Below are 27,363 nucleotides of genomic sequence, written 5' to 3' on the forward strand. Positions count from 1 at the left end.
TCAGGGGCGGTCATCCCTCTCCACTAGTCGGTGAGCACCCCAAGCCCCCAAAGCCTCATGTGCATTATCTCGTTTAACCCTCAACAATGCTTTCAGGTGGATTCTATTAGCCCTGTGTTAGGTGACAAAATGGAAGAGTCTGCTTTCTTCGGGACCACCAGGCTATACGGCTCTCATTTCTCACTTTGAATCACAACTTTAGTTATGTTTTGGCCTTCACACTGAAAGAAAATGCACAGAAGAGAAGATCCAAATCGCCTGAACACAATGAATAAGTGCTCAACCTCACAAGCAGGCAGGAGAATGGGAATTAGAGCAACAACGGGATCAGAGATTTTTGCTGTTTATAAAAATTATAAAAAGACTCAGGAATCTTATGATGGGCAAGGCGGGTGGGAACAGGTCCTCTTAGAAGGCCTTTTGGAAATACGAATTTCTGTATATTTTTTGGAAATTAACTTAATATCTTTTAATATTAAGAATACACAAGCCAATTGTGTGGCCACTTTGGAAAACACTTTTGCATTTCCTCAAAAAGGCTAAGCACAGGGTTTCCCATATGACCCAGCAATTCCATTCCTAGTACATACCCAAAATTCGAAAACGGGTTCAAACAAAAAACTTGTCCATAAATATTCATAGCGGCACTACTTACAGTAGCCAGAAAGTGGAAATGACCCAATGTCCATCAACTGATGAATGGAAAAAACAAGATGTGGTGCCTCCATACAATGAAACATTCAGTCATAAAAAGAAAGAAAGCGCTGACCCCATAGTACATCATGGATAACTTTGAAAACATTATGCCAAATGAAAGAAGCCAATCATGAAAGACCATACAACGTATGACTTTGTGTATGTGAAACATCCAGAAAAAGCAAACCTATAAAGACGGAAAGTAGATCAGTGTTTTCCTAAGACGAGGGGAAGTGGCTGGGGTGGGAGAGCATAATGGCACTGACAATGGGCATAAGGTTTATTTTGGAATGATGACAGTGCCTTTTTTTTTTTTTTTTTTTTTTAAATATGGGTCTCAAACTTACAACCTGGAGATCAGGAGTTACATGCTCTACCGACTGAGCCAGCCAGGTGCCCCAACAATGTTTTAAATTAGATTGTAGTGACAGTTGCATATCTGTGAACACACTAAAACATTTTAAATGAATGAATTGTAGTGATGTAAGTTATACCTCAGTAAAGTTGTTTAAAAAATACACGAACCCTAAGACCCTGAAATCTTCCTGCAAAGAAATCAGTAGGGATTGATGTAAAGCGTGTTTATTTCAGCCTTGTTTATAATTGCTAAAACAGGGGAACATGTTTGACGTCCATCAGTGGAGAGACAGTTTATTCATAGAAGGGAATATTATGCAACAATTAATATCTTGAGTTAGATCTTTATCTACCCATCTGGATGGACATCCCTGCTAGAGTCCTACGTGAGGAAAGCAAGCGCCAGGATAATGTGTTTTACAAAGTCGTGCAGTCGCACACACTCCCTCCGAAGGGGGCAAACGCATGTGCTCCTGTGTGTACAGAGTGCAGCATGGCAGGTGCACAGTAGGAAATAATTTCTCTTTCTCTTCATTCATCTTTCACTAGTTCCACTGGACAGGCACTACTTTTTTCACTAAAAAATTTAAAAAGTTAAAAAGGAGAATAGTAATGCTATGTTGAGCCCCAGACTCACATATCCAATCAGCTACTGAAATGTCTTTTCAGATGGATCAAAACATCTAAACTCGTCAAGACACAGCTAAAATCGTGCTCTCAAAGCTGGCCTCTTCTGCCATGTCCGATTCCCTTCAACAGCTCCACTATCACCTTGCGGCCTAAACCGGGATCTCAGACGTCATCAGGTATGTTCCCAGCCTTCATCTGTGCCTTGCTTCCTCTGTACTGAATTCACTACCCAACCTGTCAGTTTCCCCCAACTAAACCCTCTCCCATGTTTACTTCGCCTCTTCCCTTATCTCATGCCTTGGGACTGCTGCTTGCCCTCCCACTGGCTCTTCCCCAAGGCCCTGGCCCTTCCACTCTGCTCTGCAGAGACAAACACTGGATCACCCTCCTGTCAATGACAGAGCACACTCCTGCCAGGGCCACCCACTCGGGCAGTGGTTGGCCTCTCAGCCTAGTCTCCAGTCCTCCCCTCCATCCAGATGCCTTTCCGGCCCCCTTCCAAACTCTGGTGCTCCCTGACACTGCCCTGTCAGCAGCCTTAACGTGTCCTGGTTTTTTCCCTCCAGACATTCTTCCTGCCTCTGCTCCTTCACCTACTTAGCTACTTCCTGCTTCAGATTGCAGCACAAAGCTCCTGTCCTTGGGGCAGCTACAGTGACCTCCCTAACAACGTGAGGTCCCAGCAATCAGTACCTGGAGCACTCTGAACGCTGCAGTTCCAAGTCTGATCGTGTGCATAGCTGACTGATGTCTTTCTATATAGACTGTGAGTCGAAGAGGCAAGAACCTCTTCTGATTTTGTTCCTTATGTACCAAAGTCTGGAACATGTGAGACAACAGTAAATACTTGCTTAATGAATGAGGAAACGAATATGAAGTATGCTATTTAACAAAATGAAATACCATTTCCATTTCCACCAGGATTGACTTGACTACCCACCTTGAACGCTACAAATGGAGTTGACCTGGGTGACGGCATCCAGTTCCTTGAGCTTCACAGGGCTGTTCAGTTCACAGGAGGGAGCACTGGAGGCCATACCCAGAAGGGGCTTTTGAAGCAAAAGGACACTTCGTTCAACACAAACCATCCGACCTGCCGACAGAGACACTTCGGATTATGGAAGCACTGAAGAGAAAGTGAGTTTCCTCCCAGTGAGGACAGTGTCCTTTGCCAGCCTCCTACAGGCTGTGTGGGCAGAGGGCGCAGTTTTGCGGCCCCTCCCCTGTGTCCCACGACACATGCACTGTGCAGAAAGGAAGTCCTAAAGCCACCAGTGCTAAGCTGGAAAAGCACACGAATACGAGATTCGAATTCAATTTGGAAAGGTGAATTTTGTGGTATGCAAATTACACCTCAATCAAATAAAAAATATGTAGTTTAGGCAGGATTCTAATCTGATTCCTGGAAAAAAAGAGCTGATTGTGGGGCGCCTGGGTGGCGCAGTCGGTTGAGCGTCCGACTTCAGCCAGGTCACGATCTCGCGGTCCGTGAGTTCGAGCCCCGCATCGGGCTCTGGGCTGATGGCTCGGAGCCTGGAGCCTGTTTCCGACTCTGTGTCTCCCTCTCTCTCTGCCCCTCCCCCGTTCATGCTCTGTCTCTCTCTGTCCCAAAATAAATAAACGTTGAGAGAAAAAAAAAAAAAAAAAAAAAAAAAAGAGCTGATTGATCTAAGCATATATTTATAATGTTCCAGGCATTTGTTTGTTTTAAAAAGTGATGTTTCAGGCAATGGCTTCAGGTGGCTTTTGCACCTGTAAAGTGTGCCACCAAGAGACCATCTTTGAGTGACCAACGGCATCTTTCACAGGAGGTGTCAGCACTGCAAGCGTTCTAGTTCTGTCCAGGTGGCCATGACAGGGGTCATTTGAAGCCCCAGGCTGGTACCACGGGTCTCTTCCACTCCACACGCCACGTCCGCAGTTGGCTTCATGAAGGGACGCAGTTCCAAGTAAGTCAGAGGCACTGACAAGCCACAATGCCATTCTGTGGCATCTATCAGTGTCTGCTGGGTCAAAACTGGGAAGAAGAAAGCATACCCTGGGCTCGGAGAGTGTCCCTGAAGAGGAAGCTGTGAGGGGTAGCCTCGGCGAGCGCTTCCATGACTTCCTGGCTCAGCACACATGAGGGGGCCACACAGACTGGTACAGTTTTGGGGAGGCCAGAGTTATTCTCATCCTGCATCTGCAGGGTGACATCAGTCACCATCAGCCAAATCTCCCTTTGCTGCGGAAGAAGCAAATCATTTAGTTACAATTCAAAGACACAGTCAAGTCTATTAACTTTAATAGCTATTCTAACGTCCAAGACTTAAAAGAAAATTAATGTTTTTAATTTATTTTTTGAGAGAGAGAGCATAAGCAAGGGAGGGGCAGAGAGAGAGGGGACGGAGGATCCGAAGTGAGCCGACAGGCTGACAGCAGTGAGTCCGATGTGGGGCTCGGACTCACGAACTGTGAGGTTATGACCTGAGCCGAATTTGAACGCTAAACCGACAGAGCCACCCAGGCGCCCCTAATATCCAAACTTTTAAAAGCAATAATGTTAGATGATTATGACAACACTATTTTAGATATCATTCCCACAAATGTTTTCAAATATGCAATAGAGTCTGCGTGTCTTGGTCACTAGCAAACAATCCAACCTGACTGACACGGCTGAGCCCTGGGAACCCCAACCCTGTACTTGTTTAAAGGGCTCCTTTGCTGGGATACAGTCTGCCCTTCCTTGGCACTAATGTATTGTCCTTGACCTACTCAGGGAGATTTCACTGCTCTTTTTGTCCAGATCTCATGTTCCCATACTCAGAATGTGAATTACCACACTGTCTTATATTTAGTCCATCCACATTCTTCTCTCCTGTTAGACGTAGGTTTCCTAGGGATCAGAGATTGTTATAAACTGAATGTTCACATCCACTCCCACATCCTCAATTCATAAGTTGAATTCCTGACCTCCAGTGTGATCGTAATGGTAGGTGCGGTATTCAGGAGGTAATTAGGTCATGAGGGTGTCACCTCGATGGTGGAATCAGGGTCCTTGTAACACATGAGGCAGTTTGTCTCCTCTCCTGCCTTCCACATTGCGAGGATGCAAAGACATATCCTTTTGTAAATCAACAGGAGGGGCCTCACTGAGAACCTGACCATGTTAGCAATTTGAACTCAGACCTGTGAGAAATGAACTGCTGCTGCTTAATCCATAGCAGCCCAAACTGACTAAGACAGGAATATTTATTACTGCCCTCAGACTTTGCATAGGGCCGTGGTATAAAGCAGATATAAAATAACTGTTGTATCTGCAACAATTTTTCTTTTTCTTTTTTATTCTTTCAAGTATATAATAGAATCTACGTGTCTTGGTCACTAGCAAACAATTGGACCTGATAATAATTTTCTTTTTTTTTAAGTTCATTTATTTTTCAGAGAGAGAGAGAGAGAGAGAGAGAGAGAGCCAGAGGACAGAGAGAGAAGGGGAGAGAGAGAATCCCAAGCAGGCTCTGCACTGTCAGTACAGAGCCCAATATGGGGCTCCAACTCACCAACTGTGAGATTGTGACCTGAGCCGAAATCAAGACTCAGACGCCTAACTGAGTCACCCAGGCACCCCTATAATTTTCTTTCATCTGCAAAAGTTGTAATGTCTTTTAAAGTTCATTATAGTGGTACTCTGCCCTTTACCCTTGGTCAGAGTTTAGGATTTAGTAGATCCAATGAGGCCAAGGATTTGCCTGGGAAGACCCTTGTAGTCAGTAGGGCTGGACCATGACAACCTGGCTGGCTTGAGGTTCAGTTGGTGTTGCTTGCGTGGATTGATGGCACGGTCAGTTTGAGGATTCCATTTGGCTGGTTGACAGGAATGGGCAGAGAAAGTGACTTGCATGGTAGGAGCTGTGGGTTTGGGTCAAGGGGAGCTCACATGGTTGAAATGCTGATTACACATAGGAAATTAGAGTAAATTATATGGAGGAAAAGGAGAGCCAGGTTTCTCACTATTAGATAAGGGAGTTATAAATATGGAAATGGGGAAAACCTAAAGTCAATTCTGTGGTAATGATCTACAGTTGGAGATATTGGTGTAAAATTAAGATTTCAGATATAGATGGAGAGATGGAAAGAAATACAGATTTATGTGTATGTGTGCATAGGTTTACACATGTAATACTTCCTTGTTCTGTTCACTGAGAGGGTCTGAAGGCAATAACATGCCAGTGGCAATGAGCCCATCTAGTTACCAGACCTTTGTTTAAATGCTGTTTTCCATTAAAATCAACCAGGGCTCCTTGAAGAGATGGCTGTTTCCAGAGCAGAGAAAGCACAAGGTGAGTCTGAAACATCTTATTGTGTCAGACAGCAAGCAAGTACTTAAAAGGATACAGGAACATGCCCAAAGGGCATATGAGCCAGCCTGAATCTGGTGAATTTGAACATCCAAATAAACAACAGTAAGATTATAACTCATTGAATAAAAACTGAATTCACTGGTCCATACTGATATAAGTAAGTGAATACATAATTAAATCAAGGAAATAAAAAGCTCCTAAGTATAGCTGAATGCAACTAATAAATATAGAAGGTAAGCTAGAGTTAGAAAACTACCATTAGGTCACTATCAGAGTAATAATTCAGGCCAAGAATCATATGGATATTAAAATGAGTGAGTAAAAGTTTGATGAAAATAGGATATTTACATAGTCTCAATGTATCTTCCTACATACAAATATCTTCCCACCCATGTCCCACCCAAATATCTTCCTTTATATGGATCAGATAGTTACTAACTTTAGAGTGGAGAAAACTAGAAAACACCATATTTTTTTTTCAAAAGTTTTTCTTTAAATTCCAGTTAGTTAACATACAGTGTATGTTATTAGTTTCAGGTGTAGAATTTAGTGGTTCATCACTTCTATATAACACCCAGTGATCATCAAAGTGCCCTCCTTAACACCCATCACCCATTAAGCCCATTCCCTGTCCACCTCCCCTCTAGCAACCCTATTTGTTCTCTATAGTTAAGAGTCTGTTTTCTGGTTTGCCTCTCTCTTTTTTTCCCCCTTTGCTCATTTGTTTTGTTTCTTAAGTTTCATATATGAGTGAAATCATATGGTCTTTGTCTTTCTCTGACTTATTTCACTTAGCACAATACTCACTAGCTCCATCCATGCCATTGCAAATAGGAAGCTTTCTTTTTCACAACTAATATTACATATATCAATCACCTCTTCTTTATCCATTCATTAGTCAGTGGATATTGGGCTATTTTCATAATTTGGCTATTGTTGATAATGCTGCTATAAACATCGGGGTGCATGTGCCCCTTCAAATCTGTATTTTTGTATCCTTTGGATAAATACCTAGTAGTGCAATTGCTGGATTGTAGGGTAGTTCTACTTTTAACTTTTTGAGGAGCCTCCACACTGTTCTCCAGAGTTCACCAGTTTGCACACCCACCAACAGTGCAAAAGGGTTCCCCTTTCTCCACATCCTTGCCAACACCTGTTGTTTCCTGTGTTGTTACTCTTAGCCATTTTGATAGGTGTGAGGTGGTATCTCATGGTAGTCCTGATTTGTACTTCCCTGATGATGAGTGATTTTGAGCATCTTAGATAACACCATTGTAATCAACTGATAAAATATTACAGCACTGGGACAAATCAGCTGTGTGCTTTCTGATACGAAGACAGTATTTTTATGTGGTATTCCTGACAAAAAATGCATAGCTTGAATCTAGTCATGAGCTAACATGAGGCAAATCCAAAGGGAGAGATATGCTAAGTAACTGATCTCTATTCTTCAAAAATGTTAAGGTCCTAAAAAATAAGCAAAGATGCAGAAACGTTCTATTTGAAGAGGAAAGAAACATGACAGCTAAGTGCAATGCAAGATCCTGTATTGGACCATGGAATTATAAATGATTTTAGGGGAACAACTAGCAAAATCACATTTTAAAAAATGGTAGATATCTCAGGAAGGGCAAAGATTTCTATAAGATTATCTATAGTTGGGAGTTCTTCTGACAGCATTCAAAGATTTCAGATACTCTTTGTAAATACCCTGGATTTGGCTTACTGTCTCTTTTTTAATTTCTTGATGAGCCAAAATGGTCTAACTTCCTTTGAAATTAACTATCAATTTATTGTTACCATTGGGGTTATGAATAAAATCAGTAACAAATAATATCCTCTGTAAAAAGACACAAATAACCAACTAATTGAAAGCTGTACTACCATTATTATTACTAAAATTTTATTAAAAATGGATCTCTTCTGGGGCGCCTGGGTGGCTCAGACAGTTAAGTGTTCGACTCCTGATCTCAGTCAAGTCTTGATCTCACGGTTGTGAGTTCAAGCCCCGTGTTGGGTTCCATGCTGGGTGTGAAGCCTACTTAAGAACAACAACAACAAAAAAAGATCTCTTCCACACAAAAATGCCCCATTAATTTTTGACAAAGTTGCAAAAGCAATTCAATGGAGGAAGGACAACCTATCAACAAATAATGCTGGAACACTGGACATCTCTAGGCAAAAAAAAAAATGAACTTTGACCTAAACTACACACTTTATTAAAAACCAACTCAAAAATGCAGCATACTCAAATGTAAAATTATAAATCTTCTGGAAAAGAACATAAAGCATAAATTTGGGGGGCACCTGGGTAGCTCAGTCAGTTGCTCATCTGACTCTTGATTTGGGCTCAGGTCATGATCTCACAGTTCATGAGATCCAGCCCCATCCTGGGCTCTGTGCTGACAGTGAGAAGCCTGCTTGGGATTCTTTTTGTCTCTCTGCCTCTGCCCCTCCCCCATTCACGTGTGTGTGTGTGAGTGTGTGTGTGTGTGTGTTTGCGTGTGTGCGCGCGCTGAGCGCGTGCTCTCTGTCTCTTAAAAATAAGTAAACATTTAAAAAAAAAAAGATAAACTTTGGGACCTAAGACTAGGCAGAGACTTGACTTGTCTTAGACTTAATGACAAAGGCATGATCCATAAGAGGGAAAGTTAATACATTTGACCACATAAAACTGAAAAAGTCTGCTCTGCAAAACCCCTGTTGAAAGGATGAAAACACAGATTATAGACCCTGAGAAATATTGGCAAATCACATATCTGACAAAGGCTTTGTATAGAGATTATATAAAGAACTTAAAAGATTCAGCAGTTATATTCGGAATTTAAGAAACAAAACAGATGAACATATGAAAAGGAGGGACGGGAAGAGAAGAAAGGGAAACATACCACAAGAGACTCCTAACGAGAGAACAAACTGAGGAGTGATGGAGGGACATGGGTGGGAGATGGGCTAAATGGGTAATGGGCATTAAGGACTGCACTTGTGATGAGCACTGGGTATTATATGTAAGTGATGAATCACTGAATTCTACTTCTGAAACCAATACTGCAGTGTATGTTATCTAACCAAAATATAAAAAATAAAAATATAAATATAAAAGAAAATGCCATATTGAAAAAATAAATAAAAATTCAGCAGTAAACAAATAATCCAAACAGAAAATAGGCAAAAGACACGTATAGACATTTCATCAAAGAAGTTATACAGATGGCAAATAAACACATGAAAAGATGTTCAACATTATTAGTTCTCTGGATGAATCTCTAGAGAATTTTATTAATTGGGGAAAAATAATCCCAACCAAATAGCTCCCAAAGGAGCTGTTACAGGTTGAATTGTGTCCCTCCAAAAAGATCGGTTGAAGTCCTAACTCTAGTATGTCAGAATGTGATCTAATTTGAAACTAAAGTCTTTATAAATGTAACCAAGTTAAGAGGGGATCATTTCAGCAGGCCCTCGTCCAATATGACTGGTGTCCTTAAAAGAAAAGGAAATTTGGATTCTGATAGGCACAGAGGGAAGGCCATGTGAAGACACAGATGGCCATGTGCCTGGGGTGATGCGTGTATGCGCCAAGGATTGCCAGCAAACCCCAGAAGCTGGAAGAGGCAAGGAGATTTTCCCTGAAGCCGTCACAGAGAGCATGGCCCTGCTGATACCTTCCTTGATTTCAGACTTTTAGCCTCCAGAAGTGTGAAATGATATATTTCTGTTGTTTTCAGCGATCCAGCTTTTGGTACTTTGTGCAGCTGGCCTAGGAGACATCACTGATATATATGGCGTGGTCTCATTTGTGTAACTATCATGAAATGACCTAATTATGAAGATGACACCAGATTAGTGGCTGATGTCACTTTCTTGGTTAGGGTGTTAAATGGTGGCTACTCTGGGTATGAGAAGTTAGTACAGGGCAGGCTACATGGGAGGACACTATTTCTTTGCAGCCTACATGAATCTATAATTACTATTAATCTAAAAGGTTAGAATAATTTTATTCAAAATACAAGTCAAGGGGGCACCTGGCTGGCTAAGTTGGGTAGAGCATGCAACTCTTGATCTCAGGGTTGTAAGTCTGAGCCTAAGTTAGGGGTAGAGATTACTTAAAGATAAAATCATTAAAAAAAAGGTAAATATCTTTTTCACCTGCATGACTTGGCCATTTGTATAATGGAGATACAATAGAATCTTCTTGAAAAACTCAGGTTCTGGCAGTGACTCCTAGTGCCCTTCTTAAAGTCAACCAGCACTGTAATGTACAGGCGACTGGCTGGGCCACACTGTGGCCCCAGGACCTCGCTTATTTCAATTCCTCCCCGAGGAAGTTGGTTTCTGGTGATTCTCTGCCCCACAAAAGCAGAACACAGGAGGTACAGAGAATTACAACGCATTGAGGAATCTGTTCCTTTGGGTTCCAAGCCCCTGTCACCTAAGTACTACCAATCCTTCGGTACATACTCCCACTGAAACCCACACTTGCTGGCGGGCTGCACCTGTGCTAATGGAAGCCTATTTCTTGGCAGAAGACTCAGGACAGGAGGGTATCAGTGTTCTCAATTGGCCAGAAGGCAAGGCTCCTTCATGCAGTGAGGCAGACAACCTGTAGTTTGTCTCTCTCTGTCCACTGGGGCTAGCAGTGAGACTTAGCTATGGTATATCGGACACCTGCTCTCTTTACTTCCCACCGCTGCTGTCAGTTGGGGCTGTGGGCAGGTTAGCCTCTACGGGCACCAACGTGTGCTATATTGCCCCCGAGGACAGCAGTCTATCTGCAGAGTAAATGGCAGCTGCACAGTCAACCACTGCCTATGACACAGTCATACGACCTGGAATGTGTGTTAGAATAATAGGCAATGTGCCAGGTGCCAAGCGTGTCTTAACATACTAAGTGTCCTGCAGACGGTGGGTGGGGGAGTTTGCAGTCAGCCTTCGGTTTGCTTCAGGGTTGGAAGGTAAGAGGCACCTCAGGTACCTGGATGTAGTGAGGGCCTGTCGCCCTGCCTGTGGGGCCAAATACTGGGTGGCTCATAGGAAGCACTGTGAATGACTGATGTCGGTCACTCTCTTATTCCTCAGGAGGGGTACCAATTCACTGTCAAATGATTAAGAAGTGAACGGAGAAAAGGAAAACGAGGATTGAACAATGGGATGGTCTGTATTCCTCCGGTGACAGATTTGCATGGATGTTCCTCTCTGAGTTAAGGTCCAGCAGAGGTTTTTTTTTCTGGCAGAACTTACGGCAGGTGTTCCGCTTACCAAAAACATCTCTTTCCCTTTTCTGCTCCTAGCTGATTTGTTGAGTGGCAAGGCAGCAAATGAGCATCTCCCCAGGACTGCCAAAGCCTCCCAGGGGCCACAGGGCTTCCTTCACCTGTCGCTAACTCAGAGCTCTTGGACAGTTCTGGCAGGGGCCGAGCTCAGTCCTGACAGTCCTCCTTTTACCCCCTTCCTATGACCTGCATGTGTGCCAGAAAGGAATGCACAGTGCGGGGCTGAGACCTTCTCAGGAGGCTCTGCCCAGGCTGTTTCACACCCAGGACATACCACACTGGCTGGCAGGCTGCACCTGCACAAGAAATGGATATACTGCTGCCTGGGCTAGGAGCACGCATGACTGGATTTTAAAAACGCTTTTCCATTTTAGCTCTCCGTTAATTTCTACGAGAGCTTATCCTTTAGTAAACTTTTTAACACCTTATCGGAAAGAGAGGGAGAGGGATCGATTACCTGTGATCTTTGATAAATCACTCTGGCATAGAAACTGCAACGTGTACTGTGGTCATCGGTCTGGAAAGGCATTGAAAATGATTAGAGCATGACACAAAACACACACATACAGTAAAAGTAGTTAAAGACCCTATTAGAAACACAGACGATACCTGAAGAATTTCTCTTAAGAAGCGGGTAACTGGAGGTTGGTAAAGCTTAGAAATGCGGTCTTCTTCTATGACATCAATCTGTCCCACACTTGGATGAGCAGAGAGGATGTAACAGAAGCTAGGAGGAGGCACACGAGTTTCTACCTGCTTAAAATGAAGGCAAAGGCAAACATAAGTGTGCTGGTAAAGATTCAAATACATTATTAAAATCTACTCTTTAATATATAGGTATTTATTCACAGATGCATTCTATCTCCCTGGAAGGTTATATAAGAAATTGGTATGTTGTTCATCTCTGGGAACAAACATAAGAACTTTTACACTTTTTGAATTTACTACGGATTCAAGATTTCATTAAAAACAAAAATTCTTCAGGAGTACCTGGGTGGCTCAGGTGGTTAAGCATCTGACTCTAGATTTTGGCTCAGGTCACGATCTCATGGTTTGTGAGTTCGAGCCCTGGATCAGGTTCCACGCTGGTAATGTGGAGCCTGCTTGGGATTCTCTCTCTCCCCCTCTCTGCCCCTCCCGAGCTCTCTCTCTCTCTAAGTAAATAAATAAACTTAAAAAAATTAAATAACAAAAACAAAAACAAACCATTCTTCAGAGTATATCTGAAAACACCATTTAGAAACTTCTTCCTCTTTGAGCGCCTGGGTGGCTCAGTCCGTTAAGTGTCTGACTTCAGCTCAGGTCATGATCTCGAGCCCTGCATCGGGCTCCGTACTGACAGCTCAGAGCCTGGAGCCTGCTTCACATTCTGTGTTCCCCCACCCCTCTCTGCCCCTGCCCCACTTATGCTCTCTCTCTCTCTCTCTCTCTCTCAAAAAATGAATACACATTAAAAATAAAAAAATAAGTACACTTCTTCCCTTTTAAAAAAAATGGGTATTGTTGACAACTGTTTACTGGTCTAGCACAGTACAGAGTTATAGTCTTAGCAGTCTGCTAGGAACTCAGCTACCACACAAACAAGACAGCCCCCAGTTTTCAGCTTTCAGACCTATGGCCCAAAGCAGCCGCTGGCCAGTCTGGTGGATATATTTGAGGACGGTGAAGAAGGGACACATTTTAAGCAGTTTTACTACCTGTGAGCAACTACCATAAACAATTTGATGCAGTAGAAGGGAAATCCCTGGCTAACCGGGTAGTTGTACCAATACCATGGGCTTTATTTACCACATTATATGAGTTTGTGCTCTAATTGGTAACTGAATGTTGGTTCTAACAGTATCTGGGAGGCAGAGGGGAAAACACCCTGTGTCTTATTTAGTACGAGGCTAAGACCCTAATTGTTACAATGGCATGCAGTGGTTGTGGTTTTAAGACATCGTCATAAATTAACCTCAAGAAGAATGGAGTGTGGCATAGCAAAGAAAGCAGCCAGAGGCTGGACTTCAGACTGAGGTGAACTAGAGTGAATCTCTGTCCTCCTGGCTGATAGTCACTGGACCTCGGCTTCTCGGGGATGTGAACTGTGGGTGGGGCCTGACTCAGCACCTGGCATGGTGCAGGTGTCAGTCAGGGGAAGCCCCTCAGATGCTGGCTTACCTCTTCGTGGTCTTGGCCACGGCCAGGTGCTTTCAGAGGCATGGCTGGAGGCCACATGGTGTCAATCAAGCTGAAAAGCCCTGCTGTCCTGGGAAAAAAAAAGATGCTGTTGATGGTATTCATCACTCAAGTGCCTGTTCATGATCTGGGCATGTGCAGTTTTGCTCAACAGGTACTATCCCTAATGCCAAGGAGACACCATTCAGGATGTGTGCTGATTCGGATGGGGAAGACACTGTCACACAGACAAACAGGCCTTTGAAATCGCGCAAGAACAGGAAGGAGTTTGTCCATTACATTGTGATACAGCTCCCCAGTCAAGTATTGTACAGCCATAGAAGTGGTTACATAGAAGTGTTTAAGAAAATGGGAAATGTTTCTGATACCTTGCTAATGGAAAAGCAGGCACCAAACCATAATGTCTTTCTCTATGTATGTATCTATGCACATACCTACATGTAATAAGCCAAAAGAAAAGGTACTGAAAGATACACAAATGATTTTAGTGGTTATCTGAGTGCAGCTTAGAAGTAACACTTTCTTCCTTTGGCTTTTATGTGTTTCCTATCTGTTTCCAAAATAGGTATGTAGTACTCATAAGAAGAAAAATTGTCAATAAGCTATCTAAAGCAAAAAGGATAGCCAGACGTACAAGGACAAGTATTATATGATTCCACTCATGAGGTTCCTAGAGCAATCAAACTTGTACAAACAGAAAGTGGAATGATGGTTGCTAAGGGCTGAGGGGGTGGGAAACAGGCGGTTAGTGTTGAATGGTCATGGAGTTTTAGTTTGGGAAGATGGAAACATTCTAGAGCTGGAGGGGTGTGATGGATGTTGAACAGTGTGAATGTACTCAATGACACTACTAATGGTTAAGGTGGAAAATTTATGTTATTTACATTTTATCACACTAACCCCCCCCCCCCGTTTTAGTTGGTATGCATGCACGTGTGCACATACACACACATCTCACAAAACCTTCTTAGATTTTGCTCTCTCAACAAGATAGAATGCATGTGTGAGTAAATATCTATATATTCTTATTTCTTTCAATGTTTAACAGCAAGTTTTAGGCGCTTAGGATCTAGCAGCTAACAAAACTGAACGACTCAGAACCTGAAGATGAGGGTCTTAGCTTGCACTAGACGACACAAGCACCTCCCCACCCCCTTTGGGTTCCTCAAATTAATTTCAATAGAATCGTAGGGCATGGCCTGTGACAAACACCAAGCTCAAGAGCATTCCTGTGAATTTTTAGGTTTGGGGTCAAAATCAAGCAAACAAATAAGCAAAATGTGGGTAACACGTGGTAAAAAGGGATTGCCTAGTGCAAATCTACTCTCTCCCTCTCTTGATTAATTCTGAGAAGTCCCGTGTTGCAGCTGTCTGTGTGAGTGATGGACAGGGCTGGGGGACCCAGGGCTGCCTAAGGTCAGGAAAAGCTGTCAGGGAAGGGGCAGAGGTGAGCTCGTTTGACCTCTCACTGCCCTTCCCCAAGACTAAGGAATGGGGTGGGCCCATGATGTCTCTCCCGGGGGTGGGTGGGGTGGCAGGAAGGACACGGGACACGGACTTGCCTCTTGCTCTCTGTCTGCCACGTGTCCAGAACTTCCTGCTCCTGGCTTGGCTCCTTTCTTTTCCCGGAGCATGCCACCTGACTCATGTTCCTCTGACGTCCTCTCACTGTCTGATGTGAGCTCCCCGGTGGGTGGGCATCAATTTGTCCTGGTTGCAGAGAAGTGCCAGCCCAGACAAAGTGGCCAAGAGACTTGGCGGATGAGGAACTGACACCCAGCTATCACAAACACCTACATACTTCACTGCAGAAATCAGACCTAACACATTTGATATGCTCATTTCCTATTTGCAGTCTGGAGACATGCAAGGTTGGCGGGCAAACAGTAATTTTCTACATAAATAAATATGCCCATTTCTCACCTTAGACCTGACTACATTTCAAAGGCAAAGCTAAGACTTTGCTCAAGCCCCTCGTTTACGACGGAGTGGGTACAGCATGGGCCTTGCAACAAGACCTGTCTCTTGTTCTAGTTCTGCATTTTATATACTGTGAAACCTTAAGAAAGGTTCCTGCACCTTCCGTCTCCTCTTCTGTAAAGTTGGGAGAGATCAGTACACACCTGTTGTGTTACTGCAAGGGGTGAAAAACATACTGCGAGTACAGCATCTACTAGGGTTTCTATGCTCAGAATAAGTACTCAACACGCTGGGCATCTGATGCTCTTGTAATTATTCATATTGCTAATTGTTTAGGCTATTAGCTTCTTTTTTTTAAAGTTTATTTATTTATTTTTTGAGGGGGGTAGGGGCGAGAGAGAGAGAGAGAGAGAGAGAGAGAGAGAGAGAGAGAGAGAATTCCAAGCAGGCTCCACATTGAACCCTACGTAGGGCTGGATCTCACGACCTCAAGATCTTGAGCCTAGATCAAGAGTCAGGCACTTAACCGACTAGGCCATCCAAGCGCCCTTAGGCTATTAACTTCTATGCTGTTTTCTGTTCAAAAATTTCCCAGTTGAAGACAAGATTTTAACCCCAGAGTGACCTTCTTTGTGAAGGAACAGAGTCAAATTAAAGGTATGATGAAAAGATGATTCTTTATACAGAACAGGAAAATAACACTTTCCAGAGAGTGACCAAGTGTTTATTGATTTTCCTAAATTTTTAGAGTTTCTGTCGTGTGGAGTCCACAAACTCCAAGAAGACAGGGTTCTATGGTGGGTTAGGGTTGTCGCATGCAGCCTACCTGTGGCTTAGCCAGACACACTGGAGTGGGAGACTCTGGAAAACCTGGTGTAAAAGATACATGTAAGATCTGGACAAATGGAAGTTTCTTCAATTTATAACCATGAAGTCCTTTTTGGAAGCAGTGTTCCCTTGGAATTTTCTTTGACAAGTGCTATACTATGAATATAGCCTTAGAAAAGTTCTATTTCAATTTAATGACGCTTACTTATTTAGAGGATGCTAGTGGCTAATTTTAAAAGTTTGGACTGGTTACACATTTATACTTTAATGCATTAAATAAAAAACAGTCTTATAAAAAATCAGCTTCTCTACTGTTTTGAAAAATAGATATGATTCAGATGGCTCTGTGAACTAGAGCTTTCGTCTCAGGCAGCATGCACATCCCTCTAAATGACTCCAGCCTCTGATTGGGACAGACTTTGTGCTGAAGCTAACTTTTGGCACAGTTACAGTGTATTGTTCTTCTCACTTCAGTCCTTCCTATTCATTTTTGTATCAGGTTTCACTTTGTTGCATAGGAAACTCATTCTTTCTAAAAAGCCATCCCTTTAAAATATGTTTAAAACAACAAACAAATTATCTGATGGGTAGATGCCACCAAAAGTTTATATTTTCATTTTTTTTAAAGTTTGTAAAATATATGTTTAATTAAAATAGAGGGGGAAAAGGACATACAGAAAAAGTCATCCAGTTTATGGTAAAAAAAATCTGAAAAAAAATCTGAAAACATCATTTTGCCAGAATAAATTTCTTAGGATATATCTTAATTTATAGATTGCATAAAGTGAATCTGCAGAAAAATTTGGGTCACATCTCAGAAAACTAGAAAGCTTCCATAGCTATATTTTATTTATAGCAACAGGGTAGTATTTAAATGGGAAGACATCAAGATATACGCACATATTAAAATTATATTTACCAAAATGCACACTTAAAATGGTTAAAATTGTATTTTGTTATATATATACATCCATGTGTATATATATATATATATATATATATATATATGTATACTCATTTTTCATAAAAAAGTTATATTTACCATGAAAATGAGTACCTAGTATTTTGGCTGAGGATTGTTGACAGCTCATGGAAAGAGTTATACTCCCTTCTATGTGAGATGTGATATAATAGGAGCATCCCAAATTCTTTACAGCAGAACACAATTTTTATTTTATTTTTCAATTTAGTTTTTAAACTGTTGGTTTATGTATTTATTTAGCGTGTGCACACTGCGTGCTTGTGGGTGGGAGAGGGGCAGAGAGAGAAAGAGAGAAAAGAATCCCAAGCAGGCTGCATGCTGTCAGTGCAGAGCCCAACTCAGGGCTTGATCCCATGAACCTGATCATGACCTGAGCTGAAATCAAGAGTCAGACGCTTGGGGCGCCTGGGTGGCGCAGTCGGTTAAGCATCCGACTTCAGCCAGGTCACGATCTCGCGGTCCGTGAGTTCGAGCCCCGCGTCAGGCTCTGGGCTGATGGCTCAGAGCCTGGAGCCTGTTTCCGATTCTGTGTCTCCCTCTCTCTCTGCCCCTCCCCCGTTCATGCTCTGTCTCTCTCTGTCCCAAAAATAAATAAACGTTGAAAAAAAAAAAAAAAAAAAAAAAAGAGTCAGACGCTTAACCAACTGAGCCTCCCAAGTGCCCTTAAATCTAATTTTTAAAACTGAGATATGTCACATACCAAAAAATTCATCCTTTGAAAGTGTACAGTGCATGGTTTTTAGTGTATTCGTAGACTTATGGAACTTTCACCACTGTCTACTTCCAGAATGTTTCCTCAGGCCAATACCATCCCAGGTACACCATGTGCTGTGCCCATCAGCAGTCACTCTTGCTACAGATCTACTTGCTGTTTTTATGGACATTGTATATAAATGGAATAATATTAAATGTGGTCTTTTGTGTCTGGCTTCTTTTACTCAGCATCATGTTTTTAAGGTTCATCCATGTTATAGCATGTGTCAGTACTATATTCCTCTTTTGGCTGAATAATCCATGGTATGGATAAATGACATTTTATTATCCATTCATCAGTTCATGGACATTTGGTTTGTTTCCACTTCTCCGCTGTTATGAAAACTGTTGCTATGAACACATGTTTTCAATTCTCTTACGCAGATAACCTAGGAGTAATTTGCTGGGTCATATGGTAATTCTGTGTTTAACTTTTTGAGGAACTACCTAACTGTGGTGCATAGTGCTGGCACTGCACCATTTTACATCCCAACAATGTGTGGGGTTATAAATCCAATTTTGTTTGTAAGTTATTACACATATTTAAAAAAATTTGGAAACATGAAATTTTATATCTGGAATGATTTATAAAAGAACACTTGTTTTTTTTTATCCTATATTCACTTTTATGCTTTTCGGATGCTTTGAAATTTTAACAGAACATATACAACACTTTTATAATCTATTTTGAAAACCAAAAAGCCGGGGCTCTGTTAAAACAGTGGTAACCATGGCACAAGAACAGACACTCAGATCAATGGGACAGAATAGAGAACCCAGAAAAGGACCCACAAACGTATGGCCAACTAATCTTTGACAAAGCTGGAAAGAATATCCAATGGAATAAAGACAGTCTCTTCAGCAAGCGGTGCTGGGAAAACTGGACAGCGACCTGCAGAAGAATGAACCTGGACCACTTTCTTACACCAGACACAAAAATAAACTCAAAATGGATGAAAGACCTCAATGTAAGACAGGAAGTCATCAAAATCCTCGAGGAGAAAGTAGGCAAAAACCTCTTTGATCTTGCCCGCAGCAACTTCTTACTCAGCATGTCTCCGGAGGAAAGGGAAACAAAAGCAAAAATGAACTACTGGGACCTCATCAAAATAAAAAGCTTCTACACAGCAAAGGAAACAATCAGCAAAACTAAAAGGCAACTGACAGAATGGGAGAAGATATTTGCAAATGACATATCAGATAAAGGGTTAGTATCCAAAAATCTATAAAGAACTTATCAAACTCAACACCCAAAAAACAAATCATCCAGTGAAGAAATGGGCGAAAGACATGAATAGACACTTCCCCAAGGAAGACATCCAGACGGCCAACTGACACATGAGAAAATGCTCAACATCACTCATCATCAGGGAAATACAAGTCAAAACCACAATGAGATACCACCTTACACCTATCAGTATGGCTAACATTAACAACTCAGGCAACAACAGATGTTGGCAAGGAGGATGCGGAGAAAGAGGATCTCTTTTGCATTGTTGGTGGGAATGCAAGCTGGTGCAGTCACTCTGGAAAACAGTATGGAGGGTCCTCAAAAAACTAAAAATAGAACTACCCTACGACCCAGCAATTGCACTACTAGGCATTTATCCACAGGATACAGGTGTGCTGTTTTGAAGGGACACATGCACCCCATGTTTAGAACAGCACTATCAACAATAGCCAAAGTATGGAAAGAGCCCAAATATCCATTGATGGATGAATAGATAAAGAAGATGTGGTTGTATGTATGATGGAGTATTCCTCAGCAATCAAAGAATGAAATCTTGCCATTTGCAACTATGTTGCAATGGATGGAACTGGAGGGTATTATGCTAAGTGAAATTAGTCAGAGAAAGACAAAAATCCTATGACTTCACTCATATGAGGACTTTAAGAGACAAAACAGATGAACATAAGGGAAGGGAAACAAAAATAATGTGAAAACAGGGAGGGGGACAAAACATAAGAGACTCATAAATATGGAGAACAATCAGGGTTGCTGGAGGGGTTGTGGGAGGGGGGATGGGCTAAATGGGTAAGGGGCATTGAGGAATCTCCTCCTGAAACCATTGTTTCACTATATGCTAACTAATTTGAATGTAAATTTTAAAAAATAAAAAGTAAAATTAAAAAACAAAACAAAACAACAACAAACAAAACAGTGGTAACCAATGGAGAGAAGTATCTTAAAGTGAAGAGCACATCATCTTTAGTCTCACACAGGTCTGGGCTGAGCCTAGCTGTGATCCACCCAGCCACGGGACTGTGGACATGTTTCCATGTTTCCATACATTCTGTATGGAATGTATCCTTTGTGCCTGACTGTGGCATAAATGGTAACTGCTATTGCTATTATTGGTGTTTTTAGGTACATTCAAATAAAGTCCCCCAAAAGTAATATAATTTAATTCACCATTACTTATTACTATTTTAAACTATTTAATCAGTAATTCATTTGATTTTTCAAACAACCTTATTTTGAACTAATTATAGACTCATGGAAAGTAGCAAAGATAGTACAGAGATCCTGTGTGGCCTTCACCCACTTTCTTATAAATAGTCTAGGTGTGTAAAGTACTAGCATAGAATAAACTAATGATACAACTATTCATAATTGCAAAGTATACTCTTTTCCTTTAAAAAAATTTTTTTTTCAAGTTTTATTTTTCATATTTGTGAGAGAGACAGAGACAGAGCATGGGTGGGGGGGGGGGTGGAAAGGGCAGAGAGATGGAGACAGAATCTGAAGCAGGATCCAGGCTCTGAGCTGTTAGCACAGAGCCCGACACAGGGCTCGAACTCACCAACTGTGAGATCATGACCTGAGCTGAAGTTGGACGCCTAACTGAGCCACCCAGGCGCCCCCAAGGTATACTCTTTTCAAAGATACTTACTCCTATGACCAACAGCATAAGCAGGATATGGGACATGAGATTTCCTTTAAAATGGTTTTCAACTCTTCCACTCTCTCTAAAGCAAGCACCACCCCTAACTGGAACTGGTTACAGTATAAAAGGTGCCTTCTTAGATTACTTAGGAAAAAGTTCTTGGAGTGACCCCTTAGGAGAGATACAATAGAATGAAGAGTATCACACTTTTTGAATCTAATTAAGGTCCCAGAGATTGATTGAAACTTAGGATTGCAATAGAGGTGAAGGTTGTTCAGAAAGGAATACTGCCCCATCCTGCCTTGGGGTACACATCTCCAATCCCACCAATGCTGCTAGAGATGGGATTTGCTTTGATGGAGTGCTGGAGGCAGAATGGGGTATAGGGAGGACACCTTTCATACATAATGTGGGCAAGTCCTGAAATCTCTCTTGGACTCACTTTCCTCCCTTCTAGGATTTGGTGGTTCTCCAGTTTATAATGCTAGCATTCCTTGCTGACGTGTGTCTCTGCTTGAGAAGGAAATATGATTCCCAAATCTCCAGTGTTAGGTAAAGGTGAAGTTTGCAGTGGCTGATAGAGGAGTGGGAACAAGATATATGTCCTTTCTATGAAAGTGCCACAGTATGGAGCAGCTAGAAATAGCTGGCCATCTATGCTAAATGCCTTCCGCAGAATGATCTATAAGCCTGGCTGACCGAAGACTTCTTCTCATGCTGCAAAGGGCTTTGGGTATTGGTTAAGAAGCAAAGTCACTTATTTCTCAGAATGAAAAAAAAATTCATTTTCTTGCCTATAGTTTGTTATTTGGGGAATATTCTAGAAACTGTTAAAATCTAAGTAGAAGTACACAAAGGAGTTTCTAGGGGGAGGGGACCAACTTGAGGGCATCTCCAGAAAAAAGTCTCATAAATTTGGCATAAGAATCTGAAATGGTGTCCACACTCGGATGTCTCTCCTGGGGTTAGTAAGAGCCAACGTACCCCATCCTTATGCAAGAACGGTGCATGGAATTGAGTAAGCTATGCATGCTCAGAGAACACCAGTGGGTACATCCACTTAGAGAACTTGTGGCTGAGAAAGGCAGCTCTCCGTGCTCTGGGTCATGCGATGCGCTAAAGAGTCCTGGGGTTAGTCCTGTAGCAGCAACAGCAGGCCCTCTGCCTGGCACTGAAAAGGAGGCTGCGAGAGTAAGGAGGGTGGCTGGGGACGATATCAGAAAGGAATGTCAGAAACAGGTACAACTGGAACTGGCGTTCCAGCCTCAATGCCATTTGAAACAATGCTAAATTTACATACTTCCACACAAATTTTATAGATGTTTTGCTGCAGCAAATGATTGACTTCCTCTGGTTTCATTATATCCAATCTTCTTTATTTTGACTAGTAGATAATTAACGCTATCTGGAAAACCAACCACTCGAAGCAAGGGAAACGAAGACGTTCATGGCCTCCAGTCCACTGGAAGAAGGCAAAGGGGGCAGGTTTCCCCCTCTGCATACCAGATTGTTAACTGATACGACCTGCCTGCTTGGCCTGTTTTCTTAGTTATTTTCCCCATCTTATATAGTCTCATCTACATACTAGTCCCAAGTGTTCCCTGAGGAATCTAAGACTGCCTGAACCACTTTCTTTTGGGTGCGGATAGAGTGGAATTTGCTCCAGGAGATTTAAACTACAATGGTGATATCAACTATATAGGAAGGCAACATGTAAGGAAGCAAACTGATCCACTGAGTTAGTTCATACTTAGGGATTTTTTTTTTTGGTTTTTGTTTTCTTTAAATCAAGCATATATTTTAGGGTATACAATGTTCCTGAAATCTGCCATTGGAAATGGCAATTTTTTCCATTCCTACCATTGGTTGGTAATTTCTCCGTACCTACTATTATAGTAGTACTTAAACTCTGCAACACAGATTATCTGAAAAATGGAATACTTCAGACCCATGTTTCTCAAAGAGGGGCTTGGGAATACCCTTTCAGGTGGCCCACGTGGCCAGAACTATTTTCTAAGACCTTATTTTCCTTTCTCATGTGTGCAAAATGGAGTTTTCCAGAGGCCACAGGATGCATGATGCTACAACAGTTTGAATGCAGAGCAGAAATGATACTCCATTGTTTTCCATTAGTCCAGACATTAAAGAGATCAGCAAAACATAAAACAATACTACTCTTCTCACTAAAGTGGTTTTGTTTTAGAAAACATTTTTCATAAAAATACTATTTATGTTATTATTTAATGGGCTTATTATTGGGATTTTTAGGTGAAGTAATCAATATTTAAGTTTTCTCCATTTTAATTTCAAATACGGTAAATTTTAATCAATATAACCCACACTAAAAGAAAATCTCCTTGGGGTCTCATTAATTTTGAAGAGTATAACGGGCTCCTGAGACCAAGAAGTTGCAACTGTTCTTTAAACCTCAGTGTTGCTCAAGATTGAGTCCACTACCTTCCTGGCATGTCTTTGTCTCCCTGTGTGTGCTGGACGATGGCCGCCCACCATGAGAAGACACAGGCCACACATGTTCCACCTCATAGCACTGGCTCTATGTGCCTGACAATAGGCTTCAGGCATTTCTGGTCAGTTGTATGTTTAGATGCAATTTCAATGCAGCCTAAGATATAATTTCTTCCTTTTTCCTGAATCCTTATTAATAGTGCTCAACTTAGACAGGAATATTATTTTCAGTTATAAAGATAACTTTCCACTCTTTATAAAATTAGATCAATGCATCTGGTTGCTTGCAAATAATATAACAATTCTTATCACTTTATACTTTCTTGTGGCCCAACACCCAACAAGAATATAGTAGTTCTAGGGGCGCAAGGTGGCTCATTCGGTTAAGCATCCGACTCCAGCTCAGGTCATGATCACATTGTCTATGAGTTTGAGTCCTGCATCAGGCTCTGTGCTGACAGCTCAGAGCCTGGAGCCTGCTTTGGATTCTGTGTCTCCCTCTCTCTCTGCCTCTTACCCACTCGTGCTTGGTCTCTCTCTCTCAAAAATAAAATAAAAAAATAAAGAATACAGTAGTTCTAGAAGCAGGCCAATTGGCAGTGTTGAGCCAGACCTATGGGGATCCTGAGGAAGATGTCTTCCTAGGGGGTGGGTGCACACCTGCTCACCCAAGGGAGGAGGCCCTGCACTCCACGCCGTGAACATCTTGTCCGTGCCAAAGAGAACAGCAAAGGTGAAGCAGTCTTCACGTGACTACTCCTGCAGGGACCATTGTTAACGTCTGTGCAAGAACACAGTATGAGAATAGGTAGGGGAATATCACTTGTAGGTGTTCAAAACCACTCTAGAAATCCTAGAAAGGCAACAAATCCTCTTTTTAAAAAAAAATTTTTTTTAACAGTTATTCATTCTTCAGAGACAGAGAGACAGAGCATGAGTGGGGGAGAGGCAGAGTGAGAGAGTGAGACACAGAATTCGAAGTAGGGTCCTGGATTCGAGCTGTCAGCACAGAGCCTGATGCGGAGCCCGAACCGTGAACCTTGAGATCATGACCTAAGCCGAGGTCGGACGCTCCGACAACTGAGCCACCCAGGTGCCACCAAATCCTCTTTTCTTAGAAAGGTATTCCCTCTTGAAAATCCAGATATAAGCATAATAGTAACAGCTACTAATAATTACTTGGTAATTTTACTATGGGCCAAGGACTGTTTTAATATGTAAACATATTTACATATATTAAGTTTCACTTACAACCTTCTTTGTACAGATAAAAATCACAGCAAATTAGGGGCACAAATTAGGGTGACTCAGCTGGTTGAGTCTGACTCTTGGTTTCGGCTCAGGTCATGATCTCACATTGAGTGGGTTCAGGTCCCACGTTGGACTCTGTGCTGACAGTGTGAGCCTGGTTGGGATTCTCTCTCTCCCCGTCTATCTGCCCCTCCCCTGCTCGTGCTCTCTCTCTCCCTCTCTCCCTCTCTCTCTCAACAGAAATAAGCATGAAAAAAAAAGGCTTAAAAAATCATAGCAAATTAATTGACTTACTTAAGGTTACCCTTTCTAGTAAGATACAGCAGTTGAACTTAGATAAAAAGAAGGGATTTCTTACAGAGGTTTTACAGCCACCACGTGTCCTCTACTGCCTGCGTCAAGGTGCCTGGGGTCTGCAGGGGTGGCTCCTTTGCCTGCAGTGGTAAAACCACCTGCACAGCACCCAGGCCAAGCCCACACCAGTCCATGGGATGCCACCTCCTGCAGAGCATCCACACCACGCCCACCACACTCCAGGGGATGTCACCCCCTGCAGAGCACCCACGCCACACCCACCACACTCCAGGGGATGTCACCCCCTGCAGAGCACCCACGGCACTCCAGGGGATGTCACCCCCTGCAGAGCACCCACGCCACACCCACCACACTCCAGGGGATGTCACCCCCTGCAGAGCACCCACGCCACTCCACGGGATGTCACCCCCTGCAGACTACCCATGCCACGCCCAAGCCACTCCACAGGAGGTCACCCCCTGCAGATCACCCACACCACGCCCACCACACTCCACGGGATGTCACCCCCTGCAGAGCACCCACGCCACTCCACGGGATGTCACCCCCTGCAGACCACCCATGCCACGCCCACCACACTCCAGGGGATGTCACCCCCTGCAGAGCACCCACGCCACACCCACCACACTCCAGGGGATGTCACCCCCTGCAGAGCACCCACGCCACTCCAGGGGATGTCACCCCCTGCAGAGCACCCACGCCATACCCACCACACTCCAGGGGATGTCACCCCCTGCAGAGCACCCACGCCACTCCACGGGATGTCACCCCCTGCAGACTACCCATGCCACGCCCAAGCCACTCCACAGGAGGTCACCCCCTGCAGATCACCCACACCACGCCCACCACACTCCACGGGATGTCACCCCCTGCAGAGCACCCACGCCACTCCACGGGATGTCACCCCCTGCAGACCACCCATGCCACGCCCACCACACTCCAGGGGATGTCACCCCCTGCAGATCACCCACACCACGCCCACCACACTCCACGGGATGTCACCCCCTGCAGAGCACCCACGCCACTCCACGGGATGTCACCCCCTGCAGACCACCCATGCCACGCCCACCACACTCCAGGGGATGTCACCCCCTGCAGAGCACCCACGCCACACCCACCACACTCCAGGGGATGTCACCCCCTGCAGAGCACCCACGCCACACCCACCACACTCCAGGGGATGTCACCCCCTGCAGAGCACCCACGCCACTCCACGGGATGTCACCCCTGCAGACCACCCACGCCACACCCACCACACTCCAGGGGATGTCACCCCTGGAGAGCACCCACGCCACTCCATGGGATGTCACCCCCTGCAGACTACCCACGCCACGCCCACGCCACTCCACAGGAGGTCACCCCCTGCAGACCACCCACACCACGCCCACCACACTCCACGGGATGTCACCCCCTGCAGAGCACCCATGCCATGGCCAAACCACTCCGTGGGGAGAGCACAGAAGTTCCAGGCGCCACCACCAACAGCCTGAGGCTGAAGCCAACTCCAGATCAAACCAACCTACCAGGATCTGGTGACATTTAAAACTCTCCCGTGACACGTATGATCTGGGTCAAAGTTACCTCTTGCTCCATAAACACGGGCATCACTGCACCCCAGGAGGTCCTAGAAGTGAGAATGGTAACAGGAGAGTCCTGGGAGACTTGTGCTGGACAGGCTGGGAGGAGGGGTGTGTGCCGACATGCCTGCTGCAGCCACAGAATTAGTCATGTGTCATGTTACAGGTGGTAGGGGACAGGAACAACACAGCCCCTCTCCATAAAGGCAAGTGTGTAAGTCACCTTGCACAGGCCATCTTTCTAGGCATGACTGCTTTTATTTGGTACAAGTGAAAATGCTCGAAGAGAAGGAAATGTTAAACCTTCACTACGTATCTCCTACACCGAAAGTGAATACAGCATAAAAAGTGATTCACTCCCTGTCTTTCTCAGACTGTAGAGGGATCGTCAAGTATCTTCAAGGTTCAATAAGAAGGCTCTTTAAAGATGTGCCTTCGTTGTCTAATACGCTGTTTATGCCTGAGGACAGCTTGCTGCTGGGGTGGCACTGGGGGCACTCAGAGCACTGACCTGGGCAGCAGAGCGGAGCCCAGGAGCCCAGAGCACACCATCGCCATCCCACCTAAACCCCACCTCATCCTCTTTTTTCCAAGGCCTGCTGCCATCTGAAATCAGCTTGCTTATGAACAATTCTCAAATGGAAGCACTGAAGCAACTCGCTGTGTGTGACAGGTGCCAGTGTGCTGTGTGCCTTCCCTATGCAGTACTGGAAAGTGACTGGGGAGGAGTCGGGTGCTCCAGTGAGCACGGGGTGGCCAGACCACATGCCTTCACACCACCATCCGGGCATTAAGTGCGTCTTGGGCACATCCCCATCTGGCTGCTGAGGATTCCGCAGAGGACAGACACATCGGGTCCACTCTCAGGAGGCTGGCTTTCTTGTCCCACAATGCTTCCATTTGAGAATTTTTCAT

The 27,363-nt window shown here is 43.6% G+C and overlaps 1 protein-coding gene across 1 annotated transcript in view; it reads right to left on the reverse strand.

Moving 5' to 3' along the window:
* Nucleotides 1-27,363, reverse strand: part of SPIDR (scaffold protein involved in DNA repair) — a 490,431-nt gene that overhangs the window by 20,556 nt on the left and 442,512 nt on the right. Inside the window, exons 12-16 of the mRNA XM_045455385.1 lie at nucleotides 13,454-13,541; nucleotides 11,903-12,046; nucleotides 11,751-11,810; nucleotides 3,721-3,907; nucleotides 2,624-2,776 (exon numbers count right to left, since the gene is read on the reverse strand). Coding sequence (XP_045311341.1) covers nucleotides 2,624-2,776; nucleotides 3,721-3,907; nucleotides 11,751-11,810; nucleotides 11,903-12,046; nucleotides 13,454-13,541 — 632 coding nt within the window. The remainder of the gene's footprint in view (nucleotides 1-2,623; nucleotides 2,777-3,720; nucleotides 3,908-11,750; nucleotides 11,811-11,902; nucleotides 12,047-13,453; nucleotides 13,542-27,363) is intronic.

This window comes from Leopardus geoffroyi, chromosome C3 (genome assembly GCF_018350155.1).
Source record: "Leopardus geoffroyi isolate Oge1 chromosome C3, O.geoffroyi_Oge1_pat1.0, whole genome shotgun sequence".
NCBI lineage: Eukaryota > Metazoa > Chordata > Mammalia > Carnivora > Felidae > Leopardus > Leopardus geoffroyi.